Raw genomic sequence first — 12,725 nt, forward strand, 5'->3', positions numbered from 1 at the left:
AATTTATAATCAGAAAGCTGCTGAGGGTTTGGGAGCTCTCTGCGTTTGCTTCAAAAAATTCAGGTCTGTTTAGGGCGTTGATGGGAGGATTTATCTCTGTTTCAGCTGATCAGAATTGTATCTGAAAAAACAAAATTATATTTAGCTCCTTTTTTTTAAGTGAAATGATCAGTTTAATTTATTAAGAAAGTTGACAGAAGGAAAGGGGAGTCAAGTATGTGCTGTTCAACTTCTCTTTAGGATCGCTTTTTGAATGTAAATTCTGTGTGCTTCTTACTCCACCATGTGGCACTGAGAATTTAATGCTGGAGAGCCAAGTTACCCAAATTATTTGGAATACAACTAAAGATGCTGTATGCAGACAAAACAATCTAACAGCAACCACACAGATAAATCAGTTCAGGTTCCTCGAGGTCTGATGATAAAAAGAGCTGGAATGAGATAAATTATAAAGCAATATCCCAAAAGGAAAGATTATTTCTTTGTATGCTTGATCTCATGATCCCAGCAGAAGTCCTTAATATTTCTCAACTTACCAAGAAAATAAAGAGAGTGAAGTCATAATCACAAGAATTTATCAGTTGCTGACTTTTTTTCAGGTACTCTTTAACTGACAGGAAGAAAATAAATCTGTACTGAAAATATTACATTTATATGACAAAATATTTTCCAGATAATTATTTATAGCTTTGTTATTTAATAACTTGTGTTGGGAGAGAGAATCTCTGCTATGTACTTCTGTTTAGTCAGAGTGACTACCTGAAGATTTTTATTATGGGAGAGAAAATAAACTTATTTCACTTCTCACATGCATGTGACAAATCACTTTTCTGTTATTCTTCTGGTAGACTTATGTAAAATGCAGTGTGGAGAGTAACTGAACAATATTACGGTTTTGAAAAACACGAATGTTTTTTCAATAAACTCCTTGGATAATTCCAGTTCTGTAGTGATAAGCACTTCTGAGTGAAGGTTGTTATTAATCTGTATTTAAAATACCGTTGTGCTTTGTTCAAAACAGAAGTGAATGTGATGATATAATGGCAGGACTGTTCAGTTGTTCAATATGTTACCTGACAAGAATCATGCCATGCTTCATTGCCTTCAGACTAATATTTTGGGACAAAAATAATTCACAGTCATCTACTTAGAAAAATGTTAAAAGTGTTTACACTTACCTTTCCTCTGCTGGAAATTGTGACAATTGTTTTGTTCAGCCATGTGTGGATCAGTGGTCAGAGGGAAGAGCTGATAAGTGCTATTCAGAATTGTAAGCTTACATTTTGTTATGTATGAATTTTGAATATCTATGCAGATTTCTGTACTACACAGGTTGTCACACTACACATATCCACAGCATCTGAACACTGTGTTTTAACTGCATGGACTGCATTTTTCATGTCCAACTTGTTCAGTCTGGCCTTGTCATTCATGTTTTTATTCTCTGATGATTTTCTTTTCTCATTTGGACTCTTCAGTTAATATTTCTTGAAAATTAGTGTCCATAACTAAGTATCTGGTTCATGATGAGATGTACTTGTATATCATTCATGCTATAACATCATCATCTGTATGTGCTATATGCTTTCTATAGATAGATAGATAGATAGATAGATAGATGAATAAGAGTTTTGCAAATTTCCTGAAAAATTACCCGTGATGGAAAATGATTACCCTTAACCTGTAGGACACAGAAATTTATGTGCATTGCTACATGGTTATATGCAGTACATTATATTCTGATGTTCTAGAAATTAAATGAAGGTAAGTTTTACTCTTTATTAAAAAAAAAAAAAAAAAGGAAATAGACAAGAACCACTGAGAAAAGCAGAGAAAGGGATAACAGGGGAAAAAACTAGTGTTTTCTTGTGGATGTTAGAAGAAGTCAATAAAATAAATACATGAGCCAAAAGAGATGAAAAAGTCAAAATAATCATGTCAAAACTGAATGCAAACAAGCATTTTTGGCAGGTGTCAAATTCTTTTACATCTATTCAGGACCAATTTATTCTTTCTGCCTGTGAGAAGCAATAGCAAACAAAAAAATAGAAATGTCTTCTTGCTTTAAGCCTTACTAACTTTTCTTTTAATCTTTCCTCTAATGTGTTTGTTCTCTACAATTCTGCATTTTGATGTCAGAGTAGGTGATGCTTCATCTCTCTCCTGCAGAGCAATTTAAAAAAGTAAGATAGAACAATCTCCCTGCGATGTCCCATAATACCTAATTGCTTAAACACCACTCTTATCTGTACTGTGCTGTTCTGACCTATTCAGATAAGAACTGTTCAATTATATGCTTTCCAGAGTGACTGAGGTTGAACAAAGTAAATTGGAAAATACAACCAAAAATCAGTTGATGAAATGCAGAAGCAAACTGTTGAAATACTGGATGTGATATGGATATTTTTTTTCTGACATTCAGACTTGCTTCTTCCTTTTATATACGTTTCTAACTTCCAAGACATCAAGAAATTACTTGGCTTGAAGTACTAAATAATGCTGTCACCACTAATTTGGTCCTTGTGCCACACAAAAATGGAAGATAATCCTGTTAAAATTCAAGCACCTTTTTAAATTGGGAGTTACCTTTTAGTCATTTTGCTTTTACAAATACTTTGCTTCAGAAAAATATTTTAATTCTCTAAATAGTACTGATAATTTAGAAACATAAATATATTTTTGCAATTAAACTTAGACTTAATAGCTTTCTGTATTTTTGTGAGTCTTTTTCTCTAAAACTTTAGTACATTTTCCATATAACTTGTGAAAAACTGCTTTCAGTATAGTGTTGGAATACATGGTATACAAGTCATTATAACTATGTAATATCCCTATAAAGTAGACAGCATACAGTGTATGCAGCTTCGTACCTAATAACCTATAAATATATCATTAAAAATACGTGTATTTTTACTATTTTTTTACTATGAAAGTTACTGTAGATAAAAGTATGTGTATATGATTAAAACTATAGCTAGTCTTCAGAGTATCTGAAAAATGCTGCATAGAAAAAATAAATTATTAAATATAAAATAATTTTTTAATGCAGGAGTAATGGCCTTAAATGCATGGCCTGGTGGGAACATATCTTGTCTTTATTTCATAGAGTAATATTTCTCAGTTGTGCTGTCTAACAATTCTGCTAATGACAGTTTCTTATTTTCCAACAGTTTAAACATAAAAATATGTGAATCATCCTAAATTATACTGTTTCAATATACTTTGTGGTAATTCTTTTCCGTTACATTGCACTAGCCAACACTGCTTAAGTTAATTGTTTCTTGTAAGATTGATTTATGGTGGACTAAAAAAGCTGATATTTTTCCTGTGATCATTCACTGATTTTGCAGACAGAGATAACCAGAAACGTGTGTTAGAAAATGGATTAAGTTATTATGTTAGTGAACTACAGGTCATTATACATTTAGCATATATATAGATACTGAACATAGATTCTGGTTAGTATTATACCACAATTTGTATAGTGTTTTAGATATAACACAGCTCTCTGAGATAAAGGTAATGTTATGGCTACAGGATACTTCAATCAGTTTTCTCCCAACTTGGCTGGTGATACTGTGAAAATAAAAAGAAATAAGAATAGTGAAGCAAATCAATTTTCTATATATTTTTTCTATGAATAATTTTTAATGTTTTTATCAATGAAAACTTGGTTTCCTTCAGAAAAAAGAAACCTATCCTGAAGTCCTTAATCATCTTAGCCCTCTGCTGGTCCTGCTCCAGGATCTCCGTGTCTCTCTTGCACTGAGAAGTCCAAATCTGGACACAGCACTCCAGATGCAGGGCAGAGTAGAGGGGCAGGATCACCTCCCTTGACCTGCTGGCAATGCTAGTCCAGTACTGCTGTTTAGTATGGTTAAAAATGAAATGTTCCAAATAATTTTAAGAACATAAAATTTTCATTCTAGCCCTGCTGATTGCTATATTTGTTTTCCAATAGAAAATACAATCTGAATTAACAAGCCATGAGATTAGTTTGGAAGAAATGAAGAAACGAAACCGGGGTAAAGATGCTGCCAAAAGAGTGCTTTCCCAAATTGATGTGGCACAGGTATACAAATTTTATTTCCTCTGTTTTTCCTTCACTCATTTAGATGACCAGCATGAGTAGTACTGTTACTGCAGTATGAAGTATTCTTAAGGTGTCCCTTCTGTATTAGCTGCTCCTTTCCAGCCAGAAAATTAGAGTGGGCAAAACCATCCATATCTTCTTACTGCTCATTTTTTATCTTACAGACTTCCTGCCTAGTTGGCAACAGTTGTAGGGTGCACAGAGGTGACATAACCAACTGGTAGGGACACTGTATAATAAGGGGTGTTTTAAATTTGCTGCAGTTGCAAGAAATAAAACTACAATTAGGCTTTTTGATATACCTTTTGAGGTATTCGGAAATATTTACAGTGGGAAAAAAAAAGTATGTTAAAATATTTGGAAATATTTAGTAGGACTACATTTGAAATACAAATTATGCTGAGGAGTGCAATGCAGACGACAGATTAAAATGTTAGCTAATGCATTATTTTGTCTGTCTTAAAAGGCATAGAGAGGCCTGCTTGAAATTGAAACAGACTGAATTAACACTAAAGAAAAATACATATTTTTACCCATTAGTGGTGGGTTCTTGACTATTTTGCGGTCTTGTTTTTTTTTTCTGACCTTAGTGCCAAAGTTCCTCAGGCTGCAAAACAAATTGACATCATTCATTAAGAAAAATAATTTTATTATGGCCATCTTTTTCTTCATCTCTGTCAAATATTTCTAAGTATCTTTGTTTCAGTTTTATTTTTTTATTATGGATAACACTAAACTTTTTAGCAGTTAATTAATTTGTAATTAACAAATTAATTTTTTTAATGTTTCATCTTAGCTACAAGACTAGCTTTTCTTTGCTGATAATATTTATGTTTCCATATTTTTCTGTCTTCCTTTACACTAAGTCAGCTTCTGGTGGTCTCCATGGCAGCTGTGAAGTTGCCCATATTTCATCAGTGAAATGGAGGCATCAGATGACTGTGTATCTAAATGTTTATAAATTCAACAGCATACAAGGGAACACTACCCTTTCTAGGTGCTTTTTTTTTAAATAATCCATTTCTAGGCAGATATTTTTTTCTTTGTAAGATTTCTCTAGATGATGATATGCAACAGTTTGAGTTTTGACAAATTGGCAGGGTCATCTTGAGACTCTGTTTTGCTAACATTAGATAAAATATAAACAAAAAAGTAGTAAATTTACAGGCATAATGTAAATATCAACTAGCAAAACATGAAAAAGCTGAGCCCTTTGTTACAAATATTTATTACTATATTTGATTTTAGGCCAGTGAACTCTCTTGAATTCTTTTCTATCATCATGCAGTATCTTTAGTGGTAAAACACATTTCAAAAGATCTGTTGTCATTTACTATTTTCTAAAGAGCATTCTCACTTAGAAATGCATAATGAATGCCTTTTTTTTGGCACTAAGTAATATTTCTAATTTGACATAAATATCTATAAATATATATAAAAATCTACTTCTGCTAAAGTGATATAATTCCTAGTTAGTCATAATAAATTAAGAATTGTTACATGAAAATGAGATCTTTTCTAAGGAATGGCTATTTTTGGAAATTCAGTACTGAGTACTTTGCAAGTCAACCTTTTGCATACAATTAATTTTACTCATGCTCAGTTGGCTCTTTTCTAGAATGACTATGTTAAATCATACTGAGACCTCTAGATAAACAGCTTTCATGTCCTGTCATTCTTCTTTTAAACTTTCTGTTTCTGAGATGTTTTTGAAACAGGGTGATGAAAACTAAACAGCTTAGCTTTATACAATGACTTTTATACTATGACAGCTATTTTAATTTCTGTTTTCCTTATGTTCCAAATTATTCCAAATACCCACTTTGCTTGTTTTGTTACTTGTAAGCATTGAGATAATATTATTTTAAAACTGTTGGACATAAATATAACTGCAAAATCTAGCTGGTATATTTATCTGTTAGAACTTAAATGAGAGTGCTAAAAGATAATTTAGATCCCAATTGCATATAGAGCTCAGTGTTCTTCTACATTGCTTAATTTCTGGGTGAACTCGAAATAATCTGCTTGTTTTTTCCTACAGATCCTCAGTACTGTGCAGGTCTTCAGTGACTCTTCACAGATGGCTTTAATTTTCTCTGTCATTCTCCCTTTAAATCATTTTCAATGTATTGACCAACACAAATTGCAACAAACAGTTGTGGCAATGCAGACTTCCCACAGAACTTGATCTTTATCAAACTGAAGTGACACAAGAGGATGAAAAACTAATTACGTATGAATGTAGTGTATGCAAACACACTGAAAAAAAAAATAAGACCTCTTATTTCTACCCTTTCTTTCCTATTTTTATTCAATCATTCACTTATCAAAAGAAAGTCTTCCTTCCTTACCTCATTGGACCTCAGTTTCATAAAACATATTTAATGAGGAAAGCTGTTGGAGGGCGTTGCTAGATATCTACACCCTTTCCTGTGGTACCCAAAATTGCCTGTTCATGATTCCTGCCTCCTTCTCAGAAATCTGAGAGATGTGGGAAGTGATTTTACTAATGCCTAGGTATAAACTGACTCTGTTCCTTATTAGATTTTTTTCTTGAATTTGTATAGTACAGACCACTTTGTAGTGGAATAAAGTGTCCAGAATTTGAAGGTAAAAAAAAATCACATGTGTTTGCAGATGCTGAGTTCCTATGTAATTACTTATCTATTTCTTAACGATGTTTGTTCTTTCTTTTTTTTTATCAAATAGTTGAAAAACTTTTTCAGTAATACTTTGCTCTGTACTTCTACAGAGAAATTAGTTCTTTTTCAAGTAGATAATTAAAATTCCCTTTATTTGCTTTATTTTTAATTATTTCCCCTCCCCCTGAGGTAGGGATCATGTGAGCAAGCAATATAATTAATGCGCAAATATAACAAATTGTGAAAATTGTGAAATTAGAGGCCAAGCTTGTCACAGATTTTTCTGCCTTCAAATTACTTTCTTTTTACTCTAGGTTAGGCTTTTTTAAATTTAAATATAAATCAATTTTATACTCTAAATCTCAGATTTTGTACTAGACCTACTTACTTTATTTGGGTTTCTTTGACGGACTAAGAGATTCATTCCTCATACCAGGAAGCATCAAGTGATATTGGTGATGAGCTTTCAGTCTGCAATGTGGATGTCTTATGCTCAATCTAATAAATCTCTCTTCTCCCCACACCCTCCAACACTTTGCATATTGAAAAATACAAAGCCTCTCCCTTTTCTTTATTTGTGTATTTGGGCCCTGCTGCATCCGGTGCTCTGCAGGGTGCAAGATTTTTTTATCCTCTGCTGAAGACCAGGATTCTCTACCACGGGCATTTTCCTCAAAATTTTTAAATTCTTTAAATAAGAAACTTCTGTCTGATAATGGGTCTAAGAATTCTGAAACAGGACTAAGACTTGATTTCACACTTACTACTCACCCATGTTTACTTTTCAGAAAAAGCTGCAGGATGTCTCCATGAAGTTCCGCTTGTTCCAGAAGCCGGCCAACTTCGAACAGCGCCTACAGGAGTGTAAAAGAATTTTAGATGAAGTGAAGTTGCAGGTGCCCAAGTTGGAGACGAAGAGTGTTGAGCAGGAAGTAGTACAATCACAGTTGGATCATTGCATGGTGAATATTTAAAGATGCTGTTGGATTTATGCAGAGAAAGCTAAAAGTTATAGAATGTTGTCTTTAATTCAGAATTAGAAACAATGTATGAGTTACACACACACAGTTCTCATTTCAGTGAACTTTCAAGCAATAGTCATGCACTTTCACTATGCGAGAAGGTCAGTTGGGATCCCACTGATTCCCGCTTCCCATCTTGCATATGAGTTTATCTTCCTGGATTAACTCTATTTTCCACAATAGTCTACATTCATGGAACCCTGTGATGTAACCAAAAGAGATGCTGCAGGGCACAAGTCTGTTGTAGCCAGGAAACACAAAACATAATGGAAACCATAGAATACAGCTTCCATGAGATGGCATGCTATGACTATTTTACAGTTCAAGAACTAAAGATGACCTGAATGTGTCCTAAAGAATATGAGGAAAATCTCTGCATATCTCTTTAATATCCCCATAATCCTGAAACCCTTTACTCTTGAAAGGAAGTAAAGCTAAAGGTGAGCACTATGTGCTTGATGATAATAAAATTGATATTTTAGCAGCAAAAATCAGCTTTTTTTTTTCTTTAACCTAGGAGGGGTGTGGAGAAGGGTTTTGTTTGCTGTTTTTTGGGTTTGTTTTTTCTTGTGGCAATGGCATGCCTGAAGAATTGTTTTCCCCTCTCAACCTCTTTCAGATGTAAATATAAGAAAGAACTTATATTAAAAAAATAAGCATGGGATGAGTCAATGTTATTTCTTTACATCTTGGGTTTTTCTTAAATGCAATTGCTCTTAAATTCACATTCTTATTAGAATGACATGTTAATTAGAAGCTCTGTACTGAATTAAAGAGTCTTCACTCATCAGCTGGCTTTTGCAGCCCTGACATATTTTGTGGAAGACTTGCAGTGATTTTAGAGCATCTTTATCTGCAAAGATTCTCATAATGTTTCTATTTTAAAAATCTAGTCGTACATAATATGTCATCAGAAGTTAGACAGTGTGGGTCATACAACATATTCCTAATTTGCTGACAGGTTTTCAGTGATGAAAAATATATTTATCATATTAAGCACCTAGAAGGCAGTTGGACTATATACATACTACCTTTAAGTAAATAAAATGCTAACCATGTTAAGAATTGTCTTGGTAGTTAACTTTAGATTATGGAGGAAATGCACTGTTCTGGCTGTTTTTCTCAGATCTGCTGGAAAAAAAGTCTTGTCTTTACTGCCCAGACATGCTAGATACAGATTTTACATAGTGGGAGATATTGCTACTTAAAGAAAAGCTAGAAAAAAATAATGATTAAAAAAGTACAGTGTTATTTATTTTGCAGTTTTGTCTAAGTACACAGGACAGTAAGTTTACTTTCTAACACCTGATTGCAAAATGCTGGAACACAGACTTAAGCTAAACATCTCAAAAAGAAAACTTCTCAACAGCTTCATATTTGCAATTCTTCACGTATCTGTGTGGTAATGGACACTGTGTATCTCTGTGGAGTCTTTTTTCATTGTGAACTTTAGTGGTGTTTCCAAGCTGTGGCAGAATTTATTCTTAGACTAAAAAGAAAAATAAATTTAATTTCTACATTATTTACGTGACTGTTAATTGGCCTTTTATGAGGCTGTTAAATGACTTGATTTGCCAAGTCATACATTTAGATAAAGATACCAAATTTCTGCATATGGAAAGAAAGAACCCTTTTGTTGTTCTTATTATCACTCAGTGGAAATGTTAGGAAAATATATTGTGTTTACAGATTGCTTGCATGCCATCTGTTTTCCCCTTAATTTTTACTTTTTAATTGAAATAGTGGAGGAAAATGCAATGAATTGTATATTTTACATTAACCTCATTATGTTACTTTTTTATTTAGTTTTTTTTAAATTGATTAATTTTTTAACAGTATAACACTTAGTAAATGTAGGAGTAATCCTCTATCCTTCCAGTCTCTTGATTTAGGAATATGAAAAACTGTCAGATTTTAAAATTGTGGCTATTTGTAGTTCAAATACATCCAACAATTTGTATGAGTTGACAGAATACATCTGTTGTTGTTTTAAATACTGCACTATCTAAATCAGTTTGAAAACAACCTTTTTCATATCTTAAAACAATTAGTAATGGTATATACTTTCTTATGTCTAATTAATGGCCTAATTTGAGGTTACTCTTAGTAAAGATGGGCTATTCTGGATCTGGTTTAGAAATTAATTAATTTTTCCTATAAACTTTCTTAATACACACTCACACTCAGGGTGAGTTTTCTCTGTCATCAGACCAACTCCTTTAACTTTCAAGTGGGAGTGGAAGGTGCTCATCCATGTTGGTGCTTTTGTACAGCAAATAATGCAAAGTGTACCTTTGTAATACCTTCAATGGTCTTTTCTATTTTTCGTATTTTAATGGTGGTGTTTCATTTTTATATTTCTGTTTGATTAGAAATTATATAAAAACCTGAGTGAGGTGAAGTCTGAAGTGGAAACAGTAATAAAAACTGGGAGGCAGATTGTTCAGAAGCAGCAGACGGAGAACCCCAAGGAATTGGATGAAAGGCTTACAGCTTTGAAGTTGCAATATAATGAGTTGGGTGCAAAGGTAAGCTCTGTGTTTTTAATGCAAAACTATGTGTTCTTTTTAACTGGCGAAGTGAGGAATAATCTTGGTAGGGTAAGTAAATGTTGAAGGTTTTTTTATTGGTTCTTTTCATGGCTCTCCCATTTTCTAAACAGTGAGACAGAAAAAATGGAGTCAATTCTCAGCATGGCTATTCAGTTGCTCTGAGAAAAAAACCCCAACCATCTAGGAAAAGATAAAATTCTTTTATTACAATTTCAAATTATACTTTCTTAATAATTTTATTTTCTGCTAGTTCATTGGTTTTTAGAGGTCAGATGGGGGGTGTTTTTTCATTTTAATGCTGAAACAATCACTTGTTTCAAAACACTTGTGGTCAGAAAAATACTTAGATTGTTTGGCTTAAAGAACTACTTCATTAAAGAGAGAATTCTGCCTTTTAATTTCCTTCCACCTCTGACTGTACCGATCTTGAAGTATATTATGTCAATATCTTGCTGTTCAAAAATCTGTTGACCAAAAAGTTGCTGCTGCAGCTTTTTTCAGGAGGCATCTGTGTACCACTGTGCTTTGTGGCTTCTGCAGTTGTGACCATGCATGTGGTCAGCTTTTGTTGTAACCATTGCCTGATTTAAATGTCAAGAACAACCCTGACTTGCATTTTCACTGTTTCTTAATATGTAAACCACTTCCCAATGGGAAAATGTTTTGTTTATTCAATTTTTCCTGAAAGTCGACTAAGGAGGGAGTAGGAGGGATAGGCTGCTAACCAATATTAACAAGAAGATGGCTGGGAAAAAAAAAAAAAAGAAACCATATGTCAGTCCATAAAGGCTTTTTATTCTGGGTCTGCATTAACAGTGGAGCGAAGTACAATGCACTTACAAGGACCTTGGAGCTCTGAAGAGGAGTTGTGGCATTGTCCTAAAGAAGATTTCATTTAAATAATTCAGTTAACAATTATCCTTCATTACTCTGTTTCTTCCTCTTGCCCTCATTAGAACTATTCACAGAACTTCTAAAAACTATAGGATTACAGTAAATTTGGTGGTGTGGCTAGATGACTAAAGATTGTGACTGACAGATATACCTATCTGTTTGTTTCTAAAATTTATATACCCAAATATACAAAACTTGCCAGGAGGCAAATTCTTAAGTTTTTTAGATTCTAAATTATTTAAATCATAAATTATTAATGGCTAGGAAAATGAGCCCATAGTAATACTGAGAATCAGTACGTGGTTTAAACAGATAATGAGAATCAAGTCCTGCTGACTGCAGTCTGATAAAGCAATAAGAGTTATGTTACTTTTGACAGAGATAATTCTTATTTGGGGATCTGAATTAAAACAGTTCCCTCTTGCTAGAAGATAAAGGGAGTAAGAAACATCAATCTTTTGAGCATCAGGAAAAGTGGAGAGTGTCCTTCATTAGGCGTGGATAGGTGTCATTTGGGGTTGGATAAAATGTTTGGGTTCTCCATTGTTTTAGAAAGAACTGTGGCATTTATTCCTACATTATGTTTAACTTAATAGCAAACAGGTGCCGTTGTTATAGGAAACCTCTCTTAAGTAATGAAGGGATAAAAATGTGCCATTAGGGAGCCATTAGTGATCTGAAGCGAGCCAGATTGCAAATTAATTTGTCTCAAAAATCTGCAGTGCTGTGTTTAGCTCTGTTGTCCTAGGTGTAATTTCCCACATTTACTTTTACATAACATGGTAATTAACAGTTTTAGAGAAAGTCACGGAAGCCCAGAGATAAAGAAATAAAAGAATTGGTTAGCCATTATCAGCCTTAATTGATTGCATTGAGAAAAAGTTTTTATAAAAGAAAACTAATAATAGTTATAAGTAATAGTAAGTCCAGGACTGAAATGTATGTCTGAGGGGAAAACACGTCTTCAAGCACAGACTCACTTCTGTGATTTCATAACTACTGCTTCAAGAGGTCCCCTCTTATATAAAAGTACCTCTTAATAATATTTTATGACCCAGAAAGCCTTTAGAGGGCACTGTTTCCTATTTTTATTTAGAAAATACATCTTTACATTTGAAGTACTAACAAACTGATTGATCAGTAACCTCTGGATATATACAATATATATGGAAATATTGTAGTATTGTTTATGTAATAAATTTAGAGATTTTAGATATATATAGCAACACAAACATTCTCTCTCTGTTTGACATGTATCAGTAACTGCATTCTATAATATACCATGTGTTTAGAATTCTTAGACAGGCAGTTACCCTTAATGCACTTTGCATTGTATTGCTGCTAAGTACCTGCAAATAGATATTTAAAATTACTATTATGACTCTTCAGAAGAAGAGGTGAAAAACATGTGCATTCATGGCTCTAGAAAGCTGAGTTTTATGGCCTTTCCCAGGGATTTACTTCTTTGCCTGACTGTAAGTTCTGTGGTCTCATTTAATAAATTTGGCATGCAAGAAAGCAC

General features: G+C 33.3%; 1 protein-coding gene across 7 annotated transcripts in view; it reads left to right on the plus strand.

The window, feature by feature from the left end:
• Positions 1 to 12,725, plus strand: part of DMD (dystrophin) — a 991,087-nt gene that overhangs the window by 358,055 nt on the left and 620,307 nt on the right. For all 7 annotated transcript variants that reach the window (XM_018084043.3, XM_018084032.3, XM_018084034.3 and 4 more), the window contains 3 exons: positions 3,962 to 4,072; positions 7,524 to 7,697; positions 10,130 to 10,285. In XM_018084043.3, coding sequence (XP_017939532.3) covers positions 3,962 to 4,072; positions 7,524 to 7,697; positions 10,130 to 10,285 — 441 coding nt within the window. The remainder of the gene's footprint in view (positions 1 to 3,961; positions 4,073 to 7,523; positions 7,698 to 10,129; positions 10,286 to 12,725) is intronic.

Source organism: Manacus vitellinus, unplaced genomic scaffold (assembly GCF_001715985.3).
Source record: "Manacus vitellinus isolate BGI_N305 unplaced genomic scaffold, ASM171598v3 scaffold_7_pilon, whole genome shotgun sequence".
Classification (NCBI taxonomy): domain Eukaryota; kingdom Metazoa; phylum Chordata; class Aves; order Passeriformes; family Pipridae; genus Manacus; species Manacus vitellinus.